Below are 26782 nucleotides of genomic sequence, written 5' to 3'. Positions count from 1 at the left end.
ATTTTTGCTTGATGTTGAGTTCTAATCCATATTAAGGTCTGTAGTCTCTGACCTTCTGAAGTACCAGTTTAAAGACCAACGTGCTCCTGATCCAACTGTGCTATTTTCCATCGCTTTGTTTGCATGTGGAAACTGAACAAAACAATGAGTAAGGAAGACAGAAGAAGAACGGAGCTTTTGAGTTGTGGTGTTGACAAGACTATTGAGAAATACCACAGGCTAAAAGAATAAGCAAACTTGGAGGCTAGGGTAGTGAGACTTAGGGTACTTAGGGTATGTTACCTGTCCTTGGAAAAAGACAGTATATTTGGAAAAATAGAGAGTTGGCAAAGGAGAATAAGATCTTTTACAGGAAAAACTATCAGTGGGCCACGCATGGTGGAGATTGTAAGGATGACACAGGATGCGGCAAGGTTCAGGTCTGCTGTTCACAGGGTTGCTGGGAGTTGCTGTCATCTCGATGGCATCCAACAATAACACACTGGGCATCCCCAGTGGCAGTGCTTAGGAGTACATATACTACCTTAGAGTTTAGCAGTTCAAGTTTACCAGCTGCTCCATGGGATAACATTGCGGCAATCTGCTTCCTTAAAGATTACAGTCTTCGAAACCCTATGGGGAAGTTCTGTGAAAGGTTCCTATGCATTTGATTCAACTGATGATGATAGGTTTTGATATACTGGCACCAGTGAGATTAGCAGTGGAATTGGATACAGTTATTTAAACTAACATGGAATAAAAAATATGAAAAAGCTGTTTATTATAATGCAAGAAATACTGACAAAAAGAAGAGTTCACATAGGAAAGACAAATGTTCAAGATGAGTAAGAGAGGCCAGGATGCTTGGAGGCGAGGGCTTACGGGAAAATGCAGGTGAGAGCCAGTTCACACAGGACTCCCTCGTGTGTCAGATGGTCAAGTTTGGGCTTCATCTTACAGGAAATGTGGGGCCCCTGGAGCGTGCCAATCTAGGAAACTTTTTCTTTTAGAAAGACCATGGTGGCCATAGCATGGAGGAAGAGATGGAAGGTCTAAGGCAGGACGCAGAAGACCAGTTAAGAGAGAGCTCACCTGAATGATGGATGCCTGAATAAAGTCTTTGAAGATGGAGAAGAGGAAGCACCTAGAGTACATTTTGAGAAATAGAAAGGTATACAGTGAAGGCAACGTTAAGAGTTTTGATGGGAAACATCATAATCCTAATGACCAAAGCAAGAATGTGAACGGAAGAATGTGAATTTGAGGTGCATGTAGGAGTGGAGGTGAAAATATGGGGACAGACCAATACAGAAAGGACTAAAATTAAAGGAGCTCTCGTGTGGCATGGAGCACTAACCAAGAGGTCAGTGGCTTGAACCCAGAAGCCAATCCACAGGAGAAAAATGACCAGTCTCTTCCCATAAGGAAATGTGATAGGGGGTCACTAAGAATTGAAATGGACTTGACTTGTGTAGTTGTGGGTTAGAGTTTAAGAGGCAAGTTAAGGATGAAATTACATATTTAAACTATTGGTAGCAAGACTCTTCATGTGGGTGGAATAAAGGGACCAAAATATAAGAAGGATTGAGAACATTTTAAGGGACAGCAGGACAAAGAGCCTTACACAGAGACTGAGAATAAAAGTCAAATGGACACGTTAGAAAACCCAGAAGAGAGTTAAAGAAGGCAGGGCAGGAGAACCTTTCAAGAATGACAGTGAAAAACAGCATAAAATGCTGCAGAAATCCAACAAGATAAGGAAGAAAGTGCACTACATTTACCAATTAGGAGGATGTAGCAATCATGTAAAACTACATAGTCTGGTAACGATGGAAGAGAAATTACACTGTATTTGATGCATACTAATAATAAGGTTCAATAGCTTTTAGCATATGAACAATTGGAATTACCTAGAAGAGAAATGGACTAGTGAATTCTCTGACACAGAGAATTTAGTACAAGCTGATCCTATGAGAAGTCCTGTGAAGATAAATTTACTGCATTGGCAGAAGTTTGACTATATGCCCTTGAAAAATCCTTTAAAATTCTAAAAGTCTAGGAAGCCTTCATAACTCTTCCTAATGTAGAACTCAGGAAGAGAAAAACCAAAAGTTGAATAATTAGGACTCTCCCAAGAGATCAAAATAAAATATGTGGGTGATAGTATAAGAATGAATATACCTCTAGGAAAACATCTATTAGATCTTAGATCCAACTTAGAAAAACAGAGATAGGATTTTCAGGGGCCTATGAATAATGCAGAGTTCATTTGAAATGATAACTTTCAATCATCTTCAAGAAGATGTGCATTGCCTTCTCTCCTTTCTCAAAAAGATATTCAAGTAATGTTTTGCTGCATTCATTTACTGTTTTCACTGTTCCACTTAACACTCTCACTGCTCTCTGCCAAAAAAGGTAATTCAGCTTTCAATAGACATAGAGGTACCTAAATCTGTAAGCAGCAACTTTTTGGTTTTTTTCCCTAGGCAGAAAATCTTCATTTCACATGCCTAGAATCCAACTAAATCTTGGCTGTCTTTTATGTAGGTGTGCATTGTTATTGTTGTGTACTGTTGAGTTGGAGTCAACCCAAAGCTGACCCTCCAGCAGGTTTTCAGAGGCAGTAAAGGGCACGGGAGGAGACTGCCCATCCTTCTCCTGCAGAGCAACTGATGGATTTGAACCGTCCACCTTCAGGATTGCAGCGTAGCTTTTTATCACTAGGCCACCAGAGTTCCAATAAGGTAATGTTTAGTCAATTCAATCAAACTCGCTCCTGTTGAGCTGGTTTCAACTCATTGCGAGCCTCCGTTAGGTTTCTGGGGTTCCCTGTCATTGCAGAAAAGGACTGTCCTCTATTTTCTAGGAAGTGACTTTTAGATTCAAACTGCCCTCCTTTGGGTCAGCTGTACCAGTATACAACGCACTGTCCGTCAGCCAATCAAAAGAAGGCATTGGTTTGCAAGAAGAAACGAATCAACTTGAGAAGTATCATATCTGAAATTCAGGGTCTTATTCTACTCTATGCCTGCCAACAGAATATGGAGCAAAGAGGCAAAAGCAGATCAAATGTAAAAATTGTTGAAAATAAAAAGTAGCTGGTATCCGTTAGGAAGCAGTTTCTAAAGTATTTATGGGCAGGAGGTGAGCTAATGACTAGAACCCACCTTAAGTTTCATTACAAGTAGGTGAGTATTTTAAATTCTCTAAAGATAACGTTTGTCGTACTGTGGTGTCTGGTTTGTTGCTCTGATGCTCAAAATTATGCTACGATTATTTCAAATGCCAGTCAAGGCCCCTCATGGCAGACAGGTTTTCAGTACAGCTTCTAGATTAGGACAGTCTAGAAGAAATATCTTCTGAAAGCTAGCCAGTGGGGGGTGGGAGGGACAGATGTAAGAATCACAAATTAATATTGCCTGTTACCGTGTTTGAAGATTAGTTCCTCAGTTCAGAAGACACGCACAATGCTTAGTGGCTATAACAACAGATTGGAGCAAAACCAAGGAATTTAAAGAAGGAACAGGGCTGGGCAATGTCTGTTCATCCAGTCAGAGCTAACAATACCAATAAGGGAAGATGATTGTGGGAAGTTCCTCTCTCCCTTTTGTTAAACCTTTACTTTAACAAAAGATATAATACAAACTGCTTTTCAAGAGTGGTAAGGTAAGGATAATTTTTTAATCAACTCAGGAGGTAAACTTTCTCTCAGTTGTAACAGAAAACTATTCCAAGGTTTATAGAATTTTCTACAGCTTCCATAGCCAAAGAGAAGCAAGTAAGCAACTCAAATGCAGAGCAATCATAAGCCTGTTGTTGTTCCTCTACCTGCTAGTCTAAGTGTATGCATTCCTAAAGCCGCCTGGCCAGTTTCTGGCATAGTCATAATGCCACGATGGAGCCAAGGAAAATTATTGACTACAATGAGATCCTATTTGAAATTCTCCAACTACTTCAAAATGACTTTTTACAGATGGTTTGCTCAAATTAGGATCCCAACAAGGCCCATATGTTGCACTTGGTTGGTACGCCTCTCCAGTCTCTTCAAGCCTACAGAGATAATCACCTCTCTCCCCTCTGGTTTTCTTCACCTGCTGAAGAAACCAGGTCAGCCTCGTGCAAAATGCCCACGTTCTGCATTTGTCTTCTTTCTCCTTTGTGCTGTGGCCAGGAAGTCATTTAAATATGGATGCTTCTGCTATCTTCGCAAGCTCCTTATGTTCCTGGCTTCCAGGCGCTCTGGAATCTGACGCATCCTGGCTGAGCAGTGGTGGAAGGCGAAGCTAGGACTCTGTACGTCAGGTTCTGCATGTTTGCTGAAGTCCCATCACCACGTACCAACTGGACCATTCCAAAAGTCCTACCATGTTCTCTTCCTTTCCTTGGTCCCCACTTCAAAAATGCATTCTTCTCTCCTTAGAGCATCAAGTGTAGTCTTTCAAAAGGGAAGCCATGCCCCTTTCTGCTCAAAACTTCTCCAGTGCCAACTCTAACTCAATGCCATTGAGTCTGAACCAACTCATAGCTGACTCTCCATTGGGTTTTTGAGGCTGTGAATCATGTTGTTGTTGTTGTTATTTTCCATCTTTATCCTGAGAAGCCTCTGGATTAGAATTGGCAGAGAAGTACGACCTCTGGCCTAGCCGCTCAACTCCCTACCTGAATTCTGACGCTGTGGTCCATAGCACACTGACTAAACTCACTGGACAGGTCAAAGGCCTTATGTTGATCTAACTCCCTTCACAAGATCCCTGCTCACCTCTGCAACTGTGGTTTAAGGCACTTTCTTTTGTTCCTTAAACCCATAAAACTCTTTCAGCTTTAAGCCTCTGTGTGCTTATTGATTCTTCCTAGAATTCTTTCGTTTCACACCTCTGCTTGCCTGGCTGTTTGCTATTTTCCAAGTCTCAGCTTAAGGATAACCTCAGACTGGATCATATCACTCAAACCATGTAAGCCATCTCCCTCTTCCATGCTCAGGCCTTCTCCTCTCAAATGATTCACATACTCAGTTGTTAACATAAGGTTGGTGGATCAAGTCTATCGACCCAAAGACACCTCAGAAAAACAACCTGATGTTCTATATCTGGAACACCAGCCTTTGAAGGTCCTACAGGGCATATGTCGACGTGTGAGGTTATTAGGCATCGAAACCGATTTAAAAGGGATATATGATTAGATATTATTGTTATGACAGGAATTCAGAACAAAGGCTGCACAGTGGCGTGGACTTGAGGGGGAGGGTTTTAATAACAATGAAAGAACCTTTTCTTTTCCTTTTCAAAGAGAAAAGCTAATTTGGGAGGGGAGGGGTGGGCAGGGATAAAAGTGCAACAATAAATGAATGGAAATCCAAAGTCTCTGTAAACTTTCAGTTAAAATCAATAAAAAAAAGGAAAAATAAAATTTAAAAAAAGATGCAAGGTCAAGAGAGTTTCTCTAATAGTCCTTGCTACATCTGCAATTTTCTGATTATTCCTCTGTGTACTCAATTACCGCCCATTAATCTGCTGTCATTTTTGTTGTTTCTGTCTCCCCTCCCTCTACACCATTTCATGATTTGAAAGTTTCCTCTATACCTAACTGCTTGTTTATTGCCTATTTTTTGTTTTGTTTGAACAGTAGAAACATGCCATTAGGTGCTTCCCTGACTTATATCTCTAGTTTCCAAGAACTGTCCCTTGCACATAGTAATGGCTCAGCAAATCTTGTTGAATAAGTAAATCCAATGATGGGTTTGATTGCTTTGTATACAGTACAGCTTCCTGGCCTACAAACTCTGATGATTCTTGCATCAGAGTTAAAGATGTTCTAAAGTGCATGCTCTGGTGGCCTAGTGGCAAGAAGGTACTCTACAATCCTGAAGGCACGCGGTTCGAGGCCACCAACTGCTCCACAGGAGAAGGCTGGGCAATCTCCTCCCCGTGCGATTAACTGCCTCTGAAACCCTACTGGAGGGTCAGCTATGTGTCAGTTCTGACTTGACAGTACACAATAACAACAACAACAAAGTGCATGCTAAAAAATAACTAAGGTCATCCACTTAATATTTCTTAAAAATCAGAATTATACTGTAGTCTTTGTATTTTAGTCATACGTGTTGGGGGAAAAACAGAATATTGTGCACATTTGCACATCTTATTTCTTCTAATGGTAAAGGATCCAATACTATCAACAACAAAATACCTTCCCCATTGCTCCAAAGTTAATACTCTCTCTTTCTTTTATTATAAAAAGAGAACATTTTATCTATTGTTGTACATTCACTTAATTGATTTTTCACATGTGGGCACCACTATAGCACAGAGGAATATTTGCTGTACAATCATTTTGTAATTTATATATCAAGACAGAGGTCATCACTTATTCAATACCAGCCTTGGTAATTATTATTGAGCATTTTAATGTTCAGTACTTAAAGGCAAGTGTGTTCTCAGTGAATTCAACAGAGGAGAAGGCTCACTAATAGAGTAAATTAGCATAATGGACTCTGAATTAAGTTAATGACTTGTTTCTAAGTCTGCAACATAAAAAAACAACGAAATATAGCAGATTAGAAAATTGTCCCCTTCCTCCCTGGTGCCTGACACCACCATGATTCCCACAATTCCCCGCTCACTCACTTCCATCAGCAGCTTGAATCCATCCCTCTTCTTGATCTTGTCCACTAGGTACCTAAAATGGAAAGCCACAATGAAATGTGGAACGTACAATCTCAAAGTCCAGGGATTCGGCTGACACGCAGCAGTAGTGTCATTTCTCATTTGATTATTTACTTTCTTTTTATGAGTGAAAGTTTACCAATCACATTGGTTTTTCATTCAATCGTTCTTAGACATTTTGGTTTACAATGTTAATTGTAATAGATTAGTTGCAATGTTTCTTAAACCTCTTTTTGTGTGTCTCTTTCCCCTTTACCTAATTTATTTCTTTATAACCTTTTTCTCCCCTCTTGTTTACTTCCCCTCCCAATTAACATCGCAAGATTGGCTGAGTCTATGTGTAAACCTTCTCTTTTCATAGGAGTATTTTTATTATTTTTACACTCATGTTTATTGCAGCTTTGTTCACAATAGCAAATAATTGGAAACAACCCAAGTGTCCCATCAACAAACGAATGGATACAGAAGCTGTGGCATATTCATACAATGGAATACTATGCTGCATTGAAAAACAAGGAACTCATGCAATATTATACAAAATGGTGACCTTGGAGGACATTACGCTGAGTGAAATATCTCAGTCACAAAAGGACAAATACTGCATAATGTCACTGTTGTAAAACAGGACTGACATCGAGGTGGGGGGGCAGACTGAGAAAGATGGGATAAATAATGTATACTGCATTGAAACAGATGAGGGAGAGAACTGTTTAAAAGGGATGTGTGATTAGGTATTATTGTCATGAAAGGAGTCCAGAATGAAGGCTGCGTAGTGGAGTGGACTTGGGGGGAGAAATTGTATAACCATGAAAGAGTTTTTCTTTTACTTTTCAAAGAGAAGAGCAAACTGGAGGGGGGGTGGGCAGGGAGAAAAGTGCAACAATGAATGATTGGAAATCCAAAGTCTCTGTACGTTTTCATTAAAATTAATTAAAAAAATAAAATAAAAAAATCTTTAAAAAAGAGAATTGTTATTATTTTAATAAAGGTGTTATAAAACTGTTGGTTCTGATGCAGCGATGTGGCTTAGAAAGAAGAAAACATAGAGAGCCATACAAACAAATTAAAAAACCCTCCAAACCAAACAAAACCCCATTGTTTTCAAGCCCTGGTCATGGCTCCCCTCCCTGGCTTTCCAAGGTGGTGCCTTTATAGATGGGGCTTTGGGTGGTTTAATGGCAAGGAGCTGCACTGCCAACCTAAAGGTACATGGTTCGAATCCACCAGCTGCTCCATGGAAGAAAGATGGGCAATCTCCTACTGTGCTATATATTGCTTCTGAAAAACCCATTGGAGAGTCAGCTATGAGTCAGTTCCAAAACAATCAGATAACAACAATGACAACACCACTGTCCCCCTTACAGGAGGACAATGCCTCTTCTTTCTCCCACAGAGTGGCTGGTAGGTTTGGAACAGCTAGTAGACTCAAACCACTGACCTTTCAGTCATCTGCCCAACAAGTAATGCCTCACACCACCAGGACCCCTTAGGGAAAATATAGACTTGGGCAAAGCTGTGGTTAATTACAGCTTGTTGCTTTTATGCTTACATGTTTGTGTATATAATATAAAGTAACTAGAAATAAGATTAATATTCAGAAAAGGGTGAACGGTAAAATAAAATGAAGTATAGCAATATCATATTCTATGCTGCAGTTATTAAAAAGAAAATATCTACCTGTACTGAATGATAGGACTTCTCATTATGTATTATTAAGAGACAAAAGCAAAGTGCTCGGAAATCTGGTAATATAATTCTGGTTTCAAAGAAATGTAGGAAAGCAAGCAAAATGAATCCCATCCACACGTGTACCTGCGCGCAGAATACGGCATGGAAGGATGCATAATAAATTGTTAATGTTCACCTGGGGGAAGGAGAAAGAGGATGCTGTGGGAATGGGGGGAGAGCTTACTAATGCTCTTTCATATCTCTGTGTAAATTTTCATGGCTCCAGTGTGTTGTGTAATGTTTGAAAGGAAACTTAAGGAAAGAAAACACATAAAAGAGGGCAATACAGCCAAATAGATACGCAGTCTCTACTGGTGCAGGGAAAGTGTCGAGAATGAAGCTTTTCTTCCTTTTTCAGTGATTCGTTAACTCAAAACAGACGCCACAGTTTCCCCCGCAGGCCCAGCCTCCTCCCTGAGGTACCACGGCCGGGACCTTCACCCGCTCTGAGCCGTTCTGTCAGCTCAGCAACAACAGTTGACAGGGGTCCAGCTTTGCATCTCCAGTTAGAAGAGTCGAACTGTGGACCTTTGGGGCCCTCGGCACATTCCTTGACCTCCTCGAGCTTGCCTTACTTAGTGTCCTCATGGCTAGGTGGGTAAGATCTTTCCCTAACAGTGTGACTGGATAAAACTTACAGGTACTTCCTATACTCATGGTTTAAAATACTTCTGTAAAAATAACAAAAGCTGCCCCTAGCTTTCTAAAACAGCTCAACTATTTGAGTTAAAAATCTGCTTTTTTGCTCATTATGTGAGGCTAGAATCTCTGTTGGGCCAAGGTGCCCATTGAAGTCACTCTGAGAACCTAGGAAGTACAGTGAAACCCACTACGTGGATGGTAGGAATGACTGCTCAAAAAGGGGATGTTTCCATCATAAAACAACAACAACATTTCCACAAGAGCCCCAAGCTTGCCCGACTGCATACCACAGGGACAGGTTTTCTACATAAATAGGGCTCAATGATTAAATACATTTGAGTAACAATGAACATATCATCTAGAGGGGTTTTTTTATACTAAAATAATTGGGCCATTTATTGGGGTGACTAGCTAGCTCAATGATGTTATCAAGACCCAAGTATTTGCCAACACTTCAGTCTGCAATGCTCAAATATGAGATATCTCCTTCACAGTATAAATGTCATAGCCCACATGTCACATGCCAACACAACAGCCCAGAAAGAAAAGGAGGTGTAACAAAAGTAGCTTCTCACGCAAGAAATTCTGTGTAGCAAAGAATGTTTTCTTTTAGAAGCTTTCAGAGTTCTTTCTGAATCCTACTAACTTAAGTCACCTGCCACCGCTAAACCCACTTTTGGCAAGGGCAATTGGCTTAGACCACTGGTTCCAGTTGGAACTTGATACCTAAATGAAATCAAAGTTGTTTTGGCAAGGAGAGAAGGAGAATAGTTGGGTGGATAGTCAACAGAGGTTTTTAGTTAAAGTAAAAAGGAAAGTCTGCTGTCAAGGACCTCTCTAGAGTACTGAAGAGCAATGATGTGATTCTGGAGACTAAGGTGTGCATGATCAAGGCCATAGACTTCACAATTACTTGCTATATATCTGAGAGCTGGACAATAACGATCTTAGAAAAAGGATCTATGCCTCTGAGCTGTGGTGCTGGAGAGGAGTGTTGAATATACCATAGACTGCCAGAAGAACAAACAGGTCTGTCCTGGAGAGGGTGAAACCAGACTGCTCCATAGAAGCAAGGCTTTTGAGACTTCATGTCACATATTTTGGGCACATGGCCAGGAGGGACCAGTCCTTGGAGAAGGACATCATGTTTGGAAGGGCGGAGGGACAGTGCAGGAGAGGAAGACCCAGGATGAGATGAACTGTCTCAGTGACTGGAGAAATGGGATTAGGTGTGTCAGAGACAATGATGTTGGCTCAGGACAGGGCAGGTTTCAGAGCTAATGTGCATAAGGTCACCATGAGTTGCAGGTTACTTGATGGAACATACCTACAACAACAACAACAACATGTTTTTGGGAGTTTTAATGTACAAATGGGCACTGCAAATTCCCAAGAAATGATAATATAATAAGGTGACACTTCTTAAGCATAGTTAACAATGATGCAGTTTGTTCAAAGAACGTCTAATAATAAATATCTTCTACAAGTTCAGTGTCCCACATAGCAGAGCTTCAGAAATGCCAGTTTATAAGTGTTTCTTCTCTAAGTTTCCTTAAATAAGGTTAAATGAAACGAGTTACTGGTGGTAAGTCTGAAATACTATGTGGGTCACTTCTGCCTACATTCACAAAGTTGATGCCTTCCTCACAATTTTGATTTTCCATATAGGCAAACATTTTAGAGATGAAGCATATTTTAAAAATTATTTGTATGCAACCCCCCCTTAAAAAGGATGTGCATTCAGTGTTGGGGTAGAATGCAAACCCAAGAATCCAGTCATTAACTAAAAGGTGCTGGGTAAGTAAATTGAAAAAGCAATAATAGCTTCATAAAGCTCATCACCATCTTCTTAATTCTTGGCAGAAAAAGAGAAGGAAAGAAAAACAGGCAAATTAGCCATCATTTTCCCCACTCTTCCTGGGTTAAAACTTATGATATTAAGATTCTGGCTTGATTTTGTTGCCTGGCTGAATGATCATCTTATTCCCAAATAGTCTAATTTGTTTACAAATACGCTTCCAATAGTAACTTCCGGGAAATTTACGGCTCACTGTGTGAATTAAATACATGATATTTCATGTGTTCTTTGTAAGACATTCGTTCATTTCTAGAAATAGCCTTTCCAATCTCCTTACCAATGCACCATTCCCTTGGTGTCACCCTGGATCTCTCTGAGCCTAGTTCTTATCCCATCTCACATGGCTTGTGATGCCTTGTGAGGTATCAGGCCCATGCAGAATTCCCTAGATTTCTACCCTCCCATCTGTTTTCTATTCATTTGCATATGTCAGAATATATCAAAAGGCTTTTGTCATTGATTAGTCACGAACACCCACATACTACGCTCTATATCAACTATGAGGATGGGAACATTGCCATTTATAAAAATGAAACTGTTGGCCTTCCTAGAGGGCCTTCTAGATTATCTCCCAGGAACTCAGGTGGCCCTGTCTTTAAGAAGGCACACTGCTAATTCAGAAGCCATGCCTCTCCAGCAGTTCGAACCCATCAGCTATGTGAATCCCTCCCTCCCGCCGGTGCTGTTTGTTTACAGCCTCCAAAACACAATGTAGGGTCAGCTATGAATCAGCTGAGTCAACGGGATGAGCTAGAGAGAGAGGTACTCCCAAAATACACCAACACTAAAATGCCACTGAGTGACAGCTTGCCTTCTCTTATTCAGTTCACAACAAACCCTCAGTGTCCACGCAAGTCTATAAAATGAATCCCATCTGAGAGAATGTGGAGATGATGTGTCAAGAGAATAAATAAATGGTTCACTGGAGACACACACAGAAGGCAGAGTGAGGATTCTCGAGCTGTTTGCTGTTGTGAAAGTTAGTCGTGCCTCTTTCAGGCCCATTTCGGAAATTATCCCTCAGTGAATGACCATTTAACCTGAGTCAATAGACAAGACCTGGCAGACATTCTCAGTAACACGTGGGCCTGGTTTTAGGAAGCATTTTGACTCTTCTAGGCAGCTATCAGAGACCTGCAGTCACCTGTTAATGTGATGCTTTAAACCCCAACCCTCTGGGGTTTCAATTATGCACAATAATCACCTGCCACCTTGGGCTCCCCAAGGCACTGATTTTCAAAGACCCAAAGGAGCAAGGAGGTCTCTTCTTATTAACATTTCTTAAGAGAAAATTCCCTTCCTTGATTGGAAGACAAGGGTCAGATGAAAATTGGAAAAAATATTAGAAATCTTCTAGGCACTGACTTTCCCCCCACTTCTTACTGAATTTCTGACAACCTGTAAAATTGGAATAGCACCCTCTCCAAAGTGTCTTCTCTAATTTCTCCAGGGAGGAGGATGTGACCCATCCTAACCAGAGTGATGTAACTCACTGGTCTGTCAACATTTCATCCTTAAACCTTAAGCTCAATCTTTGAATTTTAGAATGAAGTTGCGTTTAAGTCCTGTGACATGGGAACACTGTCTCTATGGGGTGAGGGCCATCCTCATTGTGCTGGGCCACGGGGTGCGAGGGGACAGTTAACACATCTTTGCTATTACCTGAGACACTTGGGAAGGGGCCCAGGTGGCACAGCGCTCAAGCACTTGGTTGTACTGCCCGGTGGTGAGAATAATTTTTATTTGATAAAAATATTTTTTATTTTACTGAATAAACATGGGTCAGTGGGCTTGACAGGAAATGATATTTTGCTAACTGTCATCAGTTAACAATTTAAAGTGATTATGTTAATAATGTCCTCAAGCCAGATTGTACTGACTGGTGAAAGCGGATGGCTAAACAGAAACTTTTCCAAACCATGCTGTTGCTAGTTTATAATTTGCCCTCCTGGGAGTATTTACACTAGGGAAATTGGCAGGCACACAATTTGGGGATTTTTTTTATTCCCCCCCCCCCTTTTTTAGAGCCAATTTACCAACATGTCACTGGTCAGAGGCTCAAGTAAGTGGAGTCCCAGAATCTTCTGTTTCCTAAAGGGCAATCTTACAATCCAACTAAGTCAATTTGAAAAGAAAGAAAATCATTAAAAACAAAGCCTGTATAAACACTAATTTAGGGAGATCTGGTGGCTTAGTAATAAGTTGAGCTTCCTGAAGGCAGATGGTTTTAATCTATTGGTTTTTAATCTATCAGCTGCTCTGTGGAATAAAAATGAGCAGTCCCCTTCTGCGTGGTTTACAGCCTCTGAGAACCTGCTGGAAGGTTAACTGAGTATTGAGTCCAGCTCAACAGAACACAGACAACACCACCACCACTATAGTAGTTTTTCATCCTAGAAGCTCTCTCTCAAGGTTTATAATTGCTCGTTGCTAAAGGACTCTGCCCTTTTGTTTGGCTTCGAGTGTCAGAAAACAGGAGGACTTTGCCCCACATCCCATCCCAGGAATAGACTGTTGGACGTCATGTAGAAATTGAAGGCAGAACAATTATTTTAAAGACTCATATCAAACAAGAGAGTTTGTTTTTCAAATATTTAAATATAGGTCACAGGGTCTACAGTGATGCTCAGTGAAATGTTAATTCAGTTCAACGGAACTTGACAAACATGTACAAACAATAGGTGTTTGTTGAATTGAATGGAAATGTTAACATTTATCCTCCTGTGATACTGCTCTGCAAAAATCAGAAAGTATCCTTAGACTCTAAACTAAATTCCAGCCTGAGATGAATGCTGAATTGAACAGAAATACAATCATCAAATCTTTCTGCCTAGCCTTAGTTCAAGACACCTGTCGTTGAATTTCTTAGCAGCTTAAGCAATGAAATATTTCAGAGGTTCCACGCCGTTGGGATAGAATGAGAAAATGCAAAACAAAAGGCAATACAGCTTCTTGGACTTCCAGTTTAATGGATAGCTATGAATATTTATGGTAGATGGATTTTTTTCATGACAGGGTAGTTATCACCCCACTTCTTAAAAAAGGCAATTCTGCCCTTCTTTTAATAAAAGCATGTCGCTCACCTGTTCCAAAGGAAGTATGAATACTTGGTAGTTGAGTGATAATCTCTTGTTTCTTTTAAGGAAAGCATGAAATTGTACAATTAGAGATCCATTTGTATGGTTATTTAATGTTCTCCTTTCAAATCAGCTTGTTCTGTGCTGTCCTGTCAAACTAGGAATCTTAATGACCCCATAAACAATAGCCCTGAAAACTGCCCTATCCTGAGCCAATCTCACCATCTCTGATACAGCTGACTCCATTTCCAGAGTCCCTGTGTCAATCCATCTCATCCAGGGTCGTCTTCTCCTACACTGAATCTCTACCCTTTGAAGCATGATGTCATCCTCTACGGACTGGTCTCTCCTGGCAAAATATTCAAAATATGTAAGATAGCTTTGCAAAATCCTTGCCTCCCAGGAGCAGCCTGGTTGCACCATTTCCAGGACAAACCTGTTTGCTCTCTTGAAAGTCCACAGTATGTTCAAGACTCTTCTCCAGCACCACCACTCAAAGGCATCAGTGCTTCTGCCATCCTTCGTCATTGTCCAGCTCTCGGATGCATAATAAGCAATTAAGAAGACATGACCTGGGGCAGGCATACCTTAGCCTCTAAACTGACATCTTGGCTACCACTCTAAGTATAATATTCTAGGGAAGCTAGTGGTATAGCACATTGCACTGCTATCCAAAAGATCAACAGTTCGAACCTTCAGTTGAGAGAAAGATGAGTTATCTACCTCCTCTCATAAAGATTTATAGCCTCAGGAACCCAATGGAGGGTCATGATGACTTGAAATCAGCTCTACTGCAGGCGATTCTGTTTGGAATTTCTATTCTATGGATTCATGGGAAACTCAGGTTACCTAGTAGTTAAGAACATGTGCTATCAATCCAAAGGCAGGTGGTTCAAATCCAAGGGGCAATTTCTTCTTGTGCATTTTACAGCTCTAAAAACCTCCTGGAGGATCACCAATGAATGGTCTAACCCCACAGCCCGAGTGAGTGATGGTGGAGCAGTGGTTAAGACACTCACCTGCTAAACCCAAATTCTGTGCTTCAAATCCTCCAGCCTGACTGCAGTCAGCTTCCATAAAGATTTACAGTCTCGGAAACCCATCAGGCAGCTCCTCTCTATCCCATAGAGTTGCTATCGATGGGAATCGACTTGAGGGCAACAGATTTTTGTTCTGTTTAGTCTTGCTTTTTAAGCTCACTGACATAGTTCCCAAAGGAACAAAAGATTCATGGTTCAGTGGTAGAATTCTTGCCTTTCATGTGGGCGACTCGGCTCAATTCCTGACCGATGAACCTCATACTCAGTTAGTGCTGACCCATCAGTGAAGGCTTCAGTGAGCCTCTCAAACCGAGAAGGACTAGCAAGAAAGGCCTGGCTCTGAAAAATCAGCCAATGAAAATCCTGTAGCTCACAGTCTAATCAGCAAAGGATCATGGGCCTGGCCCAGGACCGGACAGTGTACCGCTTTGCATGGGGTTGTCATGAACTGCGGCCAACTCAACAACAGGACGACATAGACCCCAGTGTCCAAAAGCTTCATGTAGATACTTTTCAGATTTTAGCAAGTGAATTGGGAAGAGGGAATGGAGGAGGAGAGACCATGTAAGGCAGGGATTGTGAGCGTTAGGGCTGGCAGTAGTCAGCCCGGGAAGAATATAATAACTAAAAGACATGCTGCTGGGAAAGGTTGAGGGTCCAAGAAAGAGAAGAAAACTCTCAACCACATGGATTGACACAGACGATATCAATGGGCTCAAGGATCTCGGAGATCATGAGAGCGGCCCGGGACAGGACAAGGTTCAGATCTGTTGTTCACCATGAGTTGTGGTCGACTCAAGGCACATAACACCAATAACGACCAAACTCGGGAAGAATGTACCATGTGTAGGACACTGTGATGAGTGTTTATAACGGTTTGTTTAATCCTCACAGTAAGTGCTTAAGTTGGATGTTACTGCTATCTTCTTTTCATTAGGGTGAAACTTAAGTACAGAGCGGTTTAGTGACGTTTCCAAGTCACATGACTTGTAGATGGCAGAGCTGGGCTTTGAACCCAGATTGTCTACACACCTCTACTGGCTACACTGAGAGAAGTTAGACAAAAAGAGGCAGGAACCGTCCGTGGGGCTCGGGAGAATCACACACTGCCGTCATTAGCTTTTTATTGCCCTCCGGGAGGCTTCTGATCATTCCATAGAAGCCAAGACTCTGGATATTTTTTAGGAAGCTTATTATTGCTGAAGATTTTAATGTCTGGATATTTTAAACAGCAGGAAAGACTGTGCATCGTAAGCCCAGCCAACTGCAAAGGAATGCATTTACAAACTGAATTAACCAGCTCCTATCAGACTCATTCTGCTCATGGTGACCCGTGTGTGTCATGTCAACGTACAAGTGTAGAATTGTGTAGGGTTTTTTCAGTGGCTAATTCTTTTTTCCAAAGGAGATCACTACACCTTCCCTCTGAGGCTCTTCTGAGTAGACGCAAATGTCTAGCGTTCTGGCCAGCAGCTGAGAGCACCACCATTGGCCCCACACAGCGTGGTCACCCCTTCTGCATCCATACATCACAGCTTATCAATACAGTTCTATTCAAGTGGCAGGCAAGTAGCCTGCCATCTGTATTTGAACAACCAACCCTTCTGATGCCTTTTAACTCATTACTGTTGAGTCAGAACAAACTCACAGCTCACCTTCTGGTGAGTTTTCAGAGTCTGTAAATAGCATAAGAAGAGATTGCCCATCTTACTTCAGGAAAGCAACTGGTGGATTCAAATATCCAGAGAGCTGCTGCCTTGGGGTCAACAGTGCTGCGTCCTCTGAGAGAGGCCTTCAGAGCTCCTTAATGTCTTTTAAAGTGATACCAATAGCTTTGTTTCCAGCACTCCCACAAGGCAAACCCACCCAGTGCTCCCCTGTTACTCCTTTATAACAGTCCCACATTCAATGCTCGCAGGTCTCTGAAGCCCCCCATGACTTCACGCACATCCAGAGATTTGGGCCTGGTGCTCAGTTCCCTTTTTGTTCATTAGGTCACAGTCAAATGCCACTTTGTTTAGCAGGTCTCTGCCACTGTCCCCACAAATGAACAAGGGACCCTCCCAAGGGCTCCCAGAATACTAGATGCCTCCTATTTCTAAAAGGAGTCATACCCTGTCCTGTCATTTATCTGCTTTTCACCTGGACGCATACCTCACTATACTAGGATCCTTGAAGCCACGAGACCAGCTTCTCAAGACAGACAAACTGTCTATAAATACCCAAGGCTTGACATGGGTGGTAGGGGCCGAAGGTAACATCTCATATACACTTTACACAATTTCTTAGCAAAAACTAAGCTTTCACGTCTTTTTTTTTCTTTTTCATTCACTGTGTGTTCATAGCTTCTAATATTTAATAAGTCCCGAGGAAATGTTTGTTGAATGAAAGTAGGAATGCACAAATAACAGAGACTTTGAAAGTGTTTCTTTCAATGAGGCTGTCTATTGTTCCAACTAAACAGTCCATAACAATAGCAACATCATAGACTTGTGTGAGCATGTGTACACACACACACACACACACAGAGGCAGGTACCTTGATAAAGCGAGAGCACGATTGACTCTTTCTTCAAGGCCTAATGTGCCCAAGGCCTTCCAGGTCATCCAGAACTTGAACGCATCTGGTCTTCTGCTACATTGGATAGACTTGTCTCCTGTGTCATAGCTGACGTCATAGAATTTATCCTGCTGGAAGAGGTAAGATGCTTTGGCAGAGTAGCATTTTTTAAGAAGATCCTTGTGGGGAAAAGAGAAATGAAAAAAAATTACAAATTTCTCCATTTCTGTAACACGCTTGATTCTGAAAATGCACACGAACTGTCTGATCTACTGCACTGTGTTGAGGATATATCTTACTCGGTGTCTACTTGGCATCAGGAAGTGATAGATTTATACTGAATTTGAGACATATATTATTCATTTTGTTTCCAAAGAAAGTCCTGAGTTGAGAGTCTTGGAATCCATTTCCACTATTTCACTTAGTATTGAGAAGATTTGAAGTCACTCTACAGCAACGATATATAACATCAAGGTAGGCCCACTTCTCAACAACGATAAATCGTCTAACAACCTAAGGCCCCACATGGATGGTGATAGGAGCAGTTATCATATTATGCAAACGTCATACAATTTCATACCAAGACCTAATCTTTCACAACCTCTGTTTTTCAACTTGTATTCACACTGAAAAGGGCAGGAGTGATAGTAACTCAGAGGTAAAACCTCAAGGAAAAATTATGAAAGACCTAAACTAGAACAACAAGTTTTCACCCCCATCAATCATCGGTTACCATTTCAAATAGCCTTTTGCATTAGGTCTCTTTGTTGGTTTTATTTGCAACTTCAAGTTGTAGTGCTGGGGAAAAGTCGTGAACATATCATGGACTGTCAAGGAAACAAATTAGTCTGTCTTGGAGAGTGTGAAACCAAGTGTCTTCTTGGAGGCTAGGATTTTGAAGCTCTGCCTCACATACTTTGGGCACATGGTCAGAAGAGACTGGTCCTTGGAGAAGGACATTATGCTCAGAAGGGTGGAGGGACAGCGTAGGTGAGGAAGACCCCAGATATGATGGATTGATACAGTATCTGGGACAATGGGGGATGGTGTGTCAGAATTAGTGAGACTGGCTCAGGACAGGGAAAGGTTCAGAGCTGCTCTACAAAGGGTCGTTATGCATTGCAGGCGACTCAACAGCACATAACAACAATAACATACTATGACAGATTTGGAAGCAGGAGTGGCATCCCCTTCCTAAACAACATGCCCCTTGAGCACTAGATCATGTCCCATTTTAATCTTTTCTCACATCGTGAGTTTTATCTTGTCTAATTTTTATTCTTACTAATTTGAGGGCATTTGGAAACTCATGTGGCCTTGGAAGGGTGAGTTGTTGGGTTATTTGTTTGTTTCTCTGTGCTGACTGGGGACTGGCTCTGGAGCGTTTTGTTGGAGGGAAGCCTCTTTTCAGCCAACGAGAGCCCAGGGTACAGGTCTGGGGTCTTTGAAAATTCATTCGAGCCCTCAGGCCTGGTTTTAATTGTCTTTGAGATGAACATTCTCCTAAGTGGTACAGCACTGTTCTGTCCTTTCTCTGTGCTGAGGTAACTTTGGATTTCTATGAAACCAGATGGTGTGCCGTAATGCCGTAATGGTTACACGTTGTTGACAATGTTTGGTAGAGATCACGGATTTAGACAGGATTGAGATCTACTTCCTAAACATGTCTGTGGAAACTCTATGAACTTAGCAGAAGGACACTAGGTCTTTTATTTATAGGGTTAGTACTAGGTAGCACTTAACAACAACATATAATGCCAAAGCCCTTGTCTCCGTTTTTTAGTTGGGTGAAGTGACTGGAGTCTGAAAGATGGTGCTCTTGTTTTGATCTGTGTGGATTGGTTGGTTATTTTTATTTAAGTCTCTGGTTTGGCATCAACAAGACCTCCTGGGGTGGGGGTGGGGTCTTATATTTAAAATTTGGGCCTCAGGGATATTTTAATCCCTTGTTACTACATTTTGGAGGAACATTCTTCTAAGTGATACAGCACTTTGGTCTATTTGGTGTGATGAGGTAATCTGGGTTTGCTGTGACATGGAATCACGTGTTATTGGGGTCTCAAACGCTGTAATGGAACAATTATGCCATAGTTGTGCCAAACACCACAATGGCTATTGATCACAGGCAGTGTTTGATGGAGCTCCCAGATTGATTCAAGATTGTTTCAAGTTTAGAAGCAGGAGTGGCATCCACTTTCTAAACCACATGCCTCTGGAAACTCTATGAACTTGGAGAAACAAGATACTTATAGAAAGGCTTCAGGCCTTTTGTTCGTTATCTCTATCTCTACCCTATCTCTAGTCTCTATATCTATCTATCATCTATCCATCTATTATCTATCTATCTATCTATCTATCTATCTATCTATCTATCTATCTATCTATCTAATCTCCCTTGTATTTAAAAGTCAGTTGGTCTAGTGTTCTTTTATTTTGGAGGAACATTCTTCTAAGTTGTACAGCACTCCTCTATCAATTTGCTGCACTGAGGTAATCTGAGTTTACTGTGATGCTGAACCCTGTGTGATTGGGGGTCAAATTCCATAATGGCTGCCCATGGTGGACAGTGTTTGGAGGAACTCCCAGATAAAGACAGGTTTGGAAGCAGACGTGGCCTCCACTTCCTAAACCACATGCCTGTGGAAATGCTATGAACTTGGAGAAACAACAATAATTATAGAAAGGCTTTAGGCTTTTTGTTCATTGGGTTGCAATGAGCCATGCAATGATTGTTCATCATCTTCCTGTGGAGTAGCTGGTGGGTTCAAACTGCCTGCCTTTGGGTTGGCGGTGCAACTCTTTACCCACTAGGCAAGCAGACCTCTGTGCCAGACTTCATTAAGGAGCGTAAAATTCCATTCATCAGTTTACACAATAATCTGTGTATAAAATAATAACGACAATGAGTCAGATTGAACTTGATGGCAACTATGTTTGGTTCAGTAAACCCTCAGACTGCCTCTGATGGGTATTCTTGATGGACAGCAAAGGAAAGGGTAAATTTCTCTGGACTGAACACCAAGGTAGAAAACACAGCTTCCTCTTAAACTTTCACCTTGATTCTTCCAGAAATCGTTCTACTCTGATCCCAGCTGTCGCCACTGCATCTCTCTACCCTCAGAGGTCAGAAAAATTGATTATTGTTTCCATAGCAACTGCAGCCCAGCCACATATTATAACATTGAAAGCCACCACATATATTTTAAGGACAAAGCACCCTTAAGCAATCACAACACAGACCACATATACACATACTTGTATTTGCATCATGATTATAAATATACTTTGATCAACCATGAGAGTTTTGGAGTTTGTTGTGGGGGTGTTTTTTTGTTTTTTTAAATCTCTTGAGCAAATGAACTTTGTATATGTTCTGGGCAAGTTTTACTGGCTTGTGCTGGTGATTGAAAGGAAGAGGAAAGTCATCCATCACCAGAGGACAAATTGCATCATCGCAGGCAAATGGCAAAGAGAGAGCCAAGAAAGCATGGGGCGGAATGAGTGATGGCCCCGCCTCAGTGCCACCGCTAATTCCCACGCACGGAGAAATCCTGCTGCCTTGGGAGGTTTCATAAGGAACAACTGGAGGCTTGGGATTGACTTTATCGAAAATAAATGAAAACGTTCCCCCCACAGTCGCTGCTTTGCATTTTAGTTTATATCCTTCTATTAAAATGGATGAGATGTCCTTTAGTTTTAAGCTACACATCAACTAAGAGAAAAATGCTCAGCTCTCTAGAGAAAAATGCCTTTTTGGAAAGAAGTATAGTCAAGTTAACATGGTTTGGGGCCAAAAAAAAAAAAAGAGAGAGTTATATCTATTCCTCACTTACTATCAGTTCTCCCACAGTTTGCCCAATGATGATGATGATGATGATGATAAACTATTGTTGATTATGCTGCTCATTAACAAGAAGCCAAGGTAAGGAGGGGACAGAGAGGAAGAGGAGGTTTGTAGGAAGCCTACCGTTTGGACAGAGGACCGGCACCAGGTCATGGGAAGAATTAGGCGGATGGGTGGGACACAGGAAGTGATGGTGACCAGGCTGCAAGCAGGCATCAGGAGTTAGGGCCCAGGAGTCACTTGGGGTGCCATAAGTCTCTTCCTTCCAAGTGGGAACTTCTACTGGCTGCAGTAACCTCTCCCAATCCCACCACCAAATCTCAGCTCTGGAGTCAGAGGAGCAGGAAGATGGAGAAGCCAAGTCCAAGGGTCAGTGCAGACATCAGCCACGCTGTGTGAATCCCAAGATTCACCAGGAATGCCTGGTGGACTGTCAGGGAGCCGGGCTAGTTCCAAAGACCAGCCAGCCCGGATTCTCATACAGTGGGGCCGTCTTGCACATGAAGACCCAGTCATTGGAAACTAATCATGTTGATAAGTGAAAAGTAGGTGTGGTTGCTATTAAGGTACTAAAGAGAAGAATCATGCTTTCTATTGCTCATCTTTATAACCTTAATCCTAGTAAAACAGGTAATATTGGTTATGAGAATTCCAAAGACAAGACTCTAATGAGAACAACAGTCTATGTTGGGATAGCAAGTCAAACCCTTCTCAGCAATTAGCAGCCATTGCACGAGGATCTTCACAGAGACATGGGAATTAAATGCAATTGGGGTAATTGAGGCACAAAGGGAAATTTTGTAGGCTCCTGTATTTGAGATATCTGGACATATATCAGCTTCAGGAAGTGCTAGATCCAGAAATTGGACTTGTATTTTCTTTTCTTCAATATTAGCTCCACTCCCAAAGTAGAAAGCTACTACTAACCCAATGGGAAGGAGACCTGGAACCTGGTACTGTCTGGTGGGACCTGTGCTCAGGGAGGGGGCGATCTGTTTGGAGGGTGAAGAGAGATGAGAGGCAGAGCGTCCCAGCAGCTTTCCCTTGTCTGAACGATCTGGCTAAATCCAGCAGGAAGCCATCTGTCAAAGCCTGGGGAGGATGGCGTTTCAGGGTTCTGGCCCTTTTCACAGAACATGGCAGGAATGACTTGGAGACCAGATTATGCAACAAGCAGGCACATGACAAAAAGTGGCAGGAGGACAAACCCCACACCTTCCTTCTCACTGACTGTACTCAGAACATCTAGCATAGAAGCCAGCATAGAGGGGAGCTCTGGTGGCCTAGTGGCAAGGAGTTGCAACTACAATCCCAGAGGCGCATGGTTCAAATCCACCAGATGCTCTGCCGGGGAAGGAGGGACAATCTCTTCCTGTACCAGTCAGATCTGATTTGACGGTACACTCACACACAAAAATAATAAAATTTAAAAAAAAAAGAAGCCAGCATAGAATAACAATTACGTTGTTGTATATCATCGAGTCAGAGCCAATTCATAGCTGACCCTCTAGTGAGTTTTCAGAGGCAGTAAATCGCACAAGAGACTGTCCATCCTCCTCCCACAGAGCAGCTGATGGATTCTAACCATATGCCTTTGGGATTGCAGTTCAGCTCCTTAGCAGTAGCCAAAAGAGCTCTCTAATAATGATGTTGTTGTTGTTGCTAAGTGCTGTCGAGTTGTAGGTGACTCATAGCGAACCTATGAACTAAAGACCTGAACACTTGTAAAACTTTCCTTGTGTCTCCAAGTTCATAGAGTTTCGGGAGGCAAGCTATTTTGGAAGTGGATACCACTCCTGCGTCCAAGCTTGTTTTAATCAGGGAGCTCCACCAAACACTGTTCACCATGGATGACCAATATCAAACAGAAAGTGATATTACCAAGCCAAAGGTGGGTGATTTTAATCTGCGGCTCTCAGGCCTGTTTTTAATTGGTCTTGGTCAAACATTCTTCTAAGTGGCATAGCTCTGGTCTGTTGATTTTCTGTACCAACGTAACTCGTGGTTACTGTGATGCTGAACACTGTGTCCCCACTGTGTCAGATGTGATAATGGTCACCCATGGTGGACAGTGTTTGGTGGAGCTCCCCGATTAAAACAAGCTTGGAAGCAGGAGTGGCATCTACTTCCAAAATAGCTCGACTCCGGAAACCCTATGTACTCAGAGCAACAAAGAAAGTTATACATGTGTTCAGGTCTTTTGTTCATAGGGGCATTTTGAGTCACCTACAACTTGATGACATTTAATGACAACAACAACTAGAATATTTATTGGATTATTACTACATGCCAGGCACTGTGTATAGACGGCACTGATTGTGGATCTAAGGAAGATGAAATCTTTCAAAGCTTCCAGATTTTCTCCATTCATCAAAATGAGAAAATCTTCTGGTGGCGCAGCGATGAAGCACTCATCTGCTTACTGCTTGCCACCAGCTGCTCTGCGGGAGAAGGCGAGGCAGTGTGGGGATCATGAACACTTGACAGGCTTGGCAACCGTCTAGACAGCTCCACTCTGTCCTGCAGGGTCTCTCGAAGTCAAAGCAGCGAGGAGGGGGAATCGTGATGCGACGTCTTGGTCCTGTCCTGTGGGTTTTTATTTTCAGCTTATCAAACAAAAACTACAAAAATCTCTTACCATATGACTCTTCTCACCATCTCCATTGTTTACCTGGTGTTGTGACCATAAATAAGACAGTCATTACCCTCACAATTGGAAGGACACACACAGGAACAAGCTTCCATAATGCAGGGCTGGGCAACAGAAAGGAGAACATTTCTGGTGGTGGGTGGGCTGGGGGTGCTGAGCTCTAAACAAGACGCTGACCCTCTCTGGTGGTTCCACGGAAGGAAGATCTTCGGTCTCCTCCCAATACTTTCAGAGCCATGAGAACCCAGTAAAGGGTTGAGTTCAAATAGCCTCAAATGCAGTGAAGGAGGGGTAGTAGGCCAAGAGAACAAGCAGCTATGTCTTGGAGAGGTCAGCCGCAGGGCTCTATGGAGGCAAGAACGATGAGACTTCACCTCACATGCTCTGGTCATGTTGCCAGGAGGGGCTATTCCTTGGAGAAGGACATGACGCTGGGAAGGGTGGAGGGTTGGTGAAAGAGAGGAGGACCCTCAACCAGGTGGATGGGCATGGCGACTGCTGTAATTGGCTCTTTGAGGAAGTGTGAGGATGGCACCGGATAGAACAGATTTCAGATGTTTTGTTCATAGAGTTGCTATGAGTCATACTCGACTTGACAGCACATAACAACAACAAAAAGTGCTGTGAGCACCAAGAGGGTCCTTCTTCCCAGACCCAGGAGGTGGTGAGGGAGAAGGAAGGCCGCAGGCTGGCAGAGGAGCGACAGCTGGACTGTGGAGGAGAGCTGGCATAGTTTCAGTGTGACAGGAACTAATTAGGGAGTTCCCGCCGCGAGGAGGCCCAGCCCGACACTGAAGCTGCAAAGGTGGAGTAGTCAAGTCACTGAGGCTCTTAAATACCACGGTTGGAACGATCTGTTGTGGACTTTCCACGGGCTGCTCGTCCACGCGTTATTATAATTCAAAGCTTTCTCCCTGATCTGGGAGCAACCAGTGAGCATCGGCAGATGTGGATCCGGCTGTGGACTGGTCACTTAGTGTCAGAGCTCAAGTGGAGTCACATAGAGAAACAGAATGTGACAGTGCCAATGTGGCCACCCGGGCTCGCTCGTCATCATTCTGCTCACCACGTCACTTCTGCATATCCCTGCACCACCTGCCCCTCCCCAAAGTCATAGCCTGTTCTCATTTTGGTTTCTTTCTCCACTGAGGCAAGTTGTTATTGTTGCTGTTGTTGTTGTTGTTGTTAGGTGCCATCAAGAGTATGACTCATGGCGACCCTATAAACAGAGAATCTGAACCCTGGTCTAACCTGAGCCAAACTCACGCTTCCTGACTGACACTCAAGAGCCCCTGGCAGCAGTCACCATGTCAGTCCACCTGGATGAGGGTCTTCCTCTCCATTGCTGACCCTCCACCCTTCCCAGCATCATGTCCCTCTCAAAGGAATAGCTCCCCATAGCAACATGTCCGAGGTCTGTGAGGAGAAGTCGAGTTAGGCTAAGGTGAGTAGAAGAACTAAAAGCCATCTCTAAACTTATTCTTTATGAAATAAACCTACTGCACCCCTTCCTCATCTCCCTTTCCGATGAGATGTATCTTTCTAGAAACATATCAAGTTGATAAAACAAATAAGCATATTGTAAGAATGCATGTTGTTGTTGCTGTGTTCTGTTGAGTCAGAACTGGCTTAGCCAGCAGCTTTTCAGAGACAGTAAATCACACAGGAAGGGAGTGTCCATCTTTCTCCCACAGAGAAGATGATGGATTTGAACCATGTGCCTAGGGTTAACAGTGCAGCTCCCTTCCAGCAGGCAGTCAGACCTCCCTTTAAGAAACTTGGTTGTTGCTCAGTATCATCAAACTGGAACCGACCACAGCTGACCCCCAAAGGGTTTTCAAACCATGAAATCACACAGAAGGAGATCGCTCATCTTTCTCTTACAGAGAAGCTAATAGATTGGAACCATTTGGCAGCACAGCTCCTTCCCACGGAGCCACAGGAAACCTTAGAGCTGTGTCCAATGGTATCTCTATTTGTAACTTTTTGAGAAAGCGCCATACCGCCTTCCACAGTGGTTGCACCATTTTACCCTCCCAGCAACAGTGAGTAAGGGTTCCAGTTTCTCAAACAGAAATACCATTTGACCCAGCAATTCCACTACTGGGAATATACCGCAAAGAAACCATAACCACCACCCAAGCAGCTATATGCACACCCGTGTTTATTGCAGCTTTGTTCACAATAGCAAAGTGTTTGAAACAACCCAAGTGCCTATTAACAAATAAATGGACAGAGAAACTGTGGTATATTCACACAATGGAATACTACACTGCATTGAAAAACAAGGAACTCATAAGATATTATTCAAAATGGATGATCCTGGAGGAAGACATTATGCTGAGTGAAATATCTCAGTCACAAAAGTACAAATATAGCACAGTGCCACTGTTGTAAAATGGGACTGACATTGGGGTTTGGGGGAGAACTGAGAAAGATGGGATAAATTATGTATATAGCATTGAAACAGATGAGGGAGAGAACCATTTAAAAGGGATACATGATTGGCTATTATTGTCATGAGAGGAGTCCAGAACTAAGGCTGCACAGTGAAGTAGACTTGGGGGGGAGGGACTGTATAACAATGAAAGAAGTTTTCTTTTACTTCTCAAAGAGAAGAGGAAACTGGAGGGAGCGGTGGGCAGGGAGAAAAGTGCAACAACGAATGAATGGAAATCTAAAGTCTCTATAAATTTTCATTAAAATTAATAATTATAATAAAAAACCTGAACACTTTGACACT

General features: G+C 42.3%; 1 protein-coding gene across 1 annotated transcript in view; it reads right to left on the bottom strand.

Moving 5' to 3' along the window:
* The window catches only part of GADL1 (glutamate decarboxylase-like 1), a 230511-nt gene that overhangs the window by 85064 nt on the left and 118665 nt on the right, over positions 1-26782 (bottom strand). The window contains exons 13-14 of the mRNA XM_006890667.1: positions 17525-17724; positions 6603-6654 (exon numbers count right to left, since the gene is read on the bottom strand). Of these exons, the coding sequence (XP_006890729.1) occupies positions 6603-6654; positions 17525-17724 (252 nt within the window). The remainder of the gene's footprint in view (positions 1-6602; positions 6655-17524; positions 17725-26782) is intronic.

This window comes from Elephantulus edwardii, unplaced genomic scaffold, assembly GCF_000299155.1.
Source record: "Elephantulus edwardii isolate Elephantulus edwardi_28Jun2011 unplaced genomic scaffold, EleEdw1.0 scaffold00091, whole genome shotgun sequence".
Lineage (NCBI taxonomy): Eukaryota > Metazoa > Chordata > Mammalia > Macroscelidea > Macroscelididae > Elephantulus > Elephantulus edwardii.
Note: the sequence above shows the minus strand (reverse complement) of the source record. Positions and strands in the feature narration are given on the sequence as shown.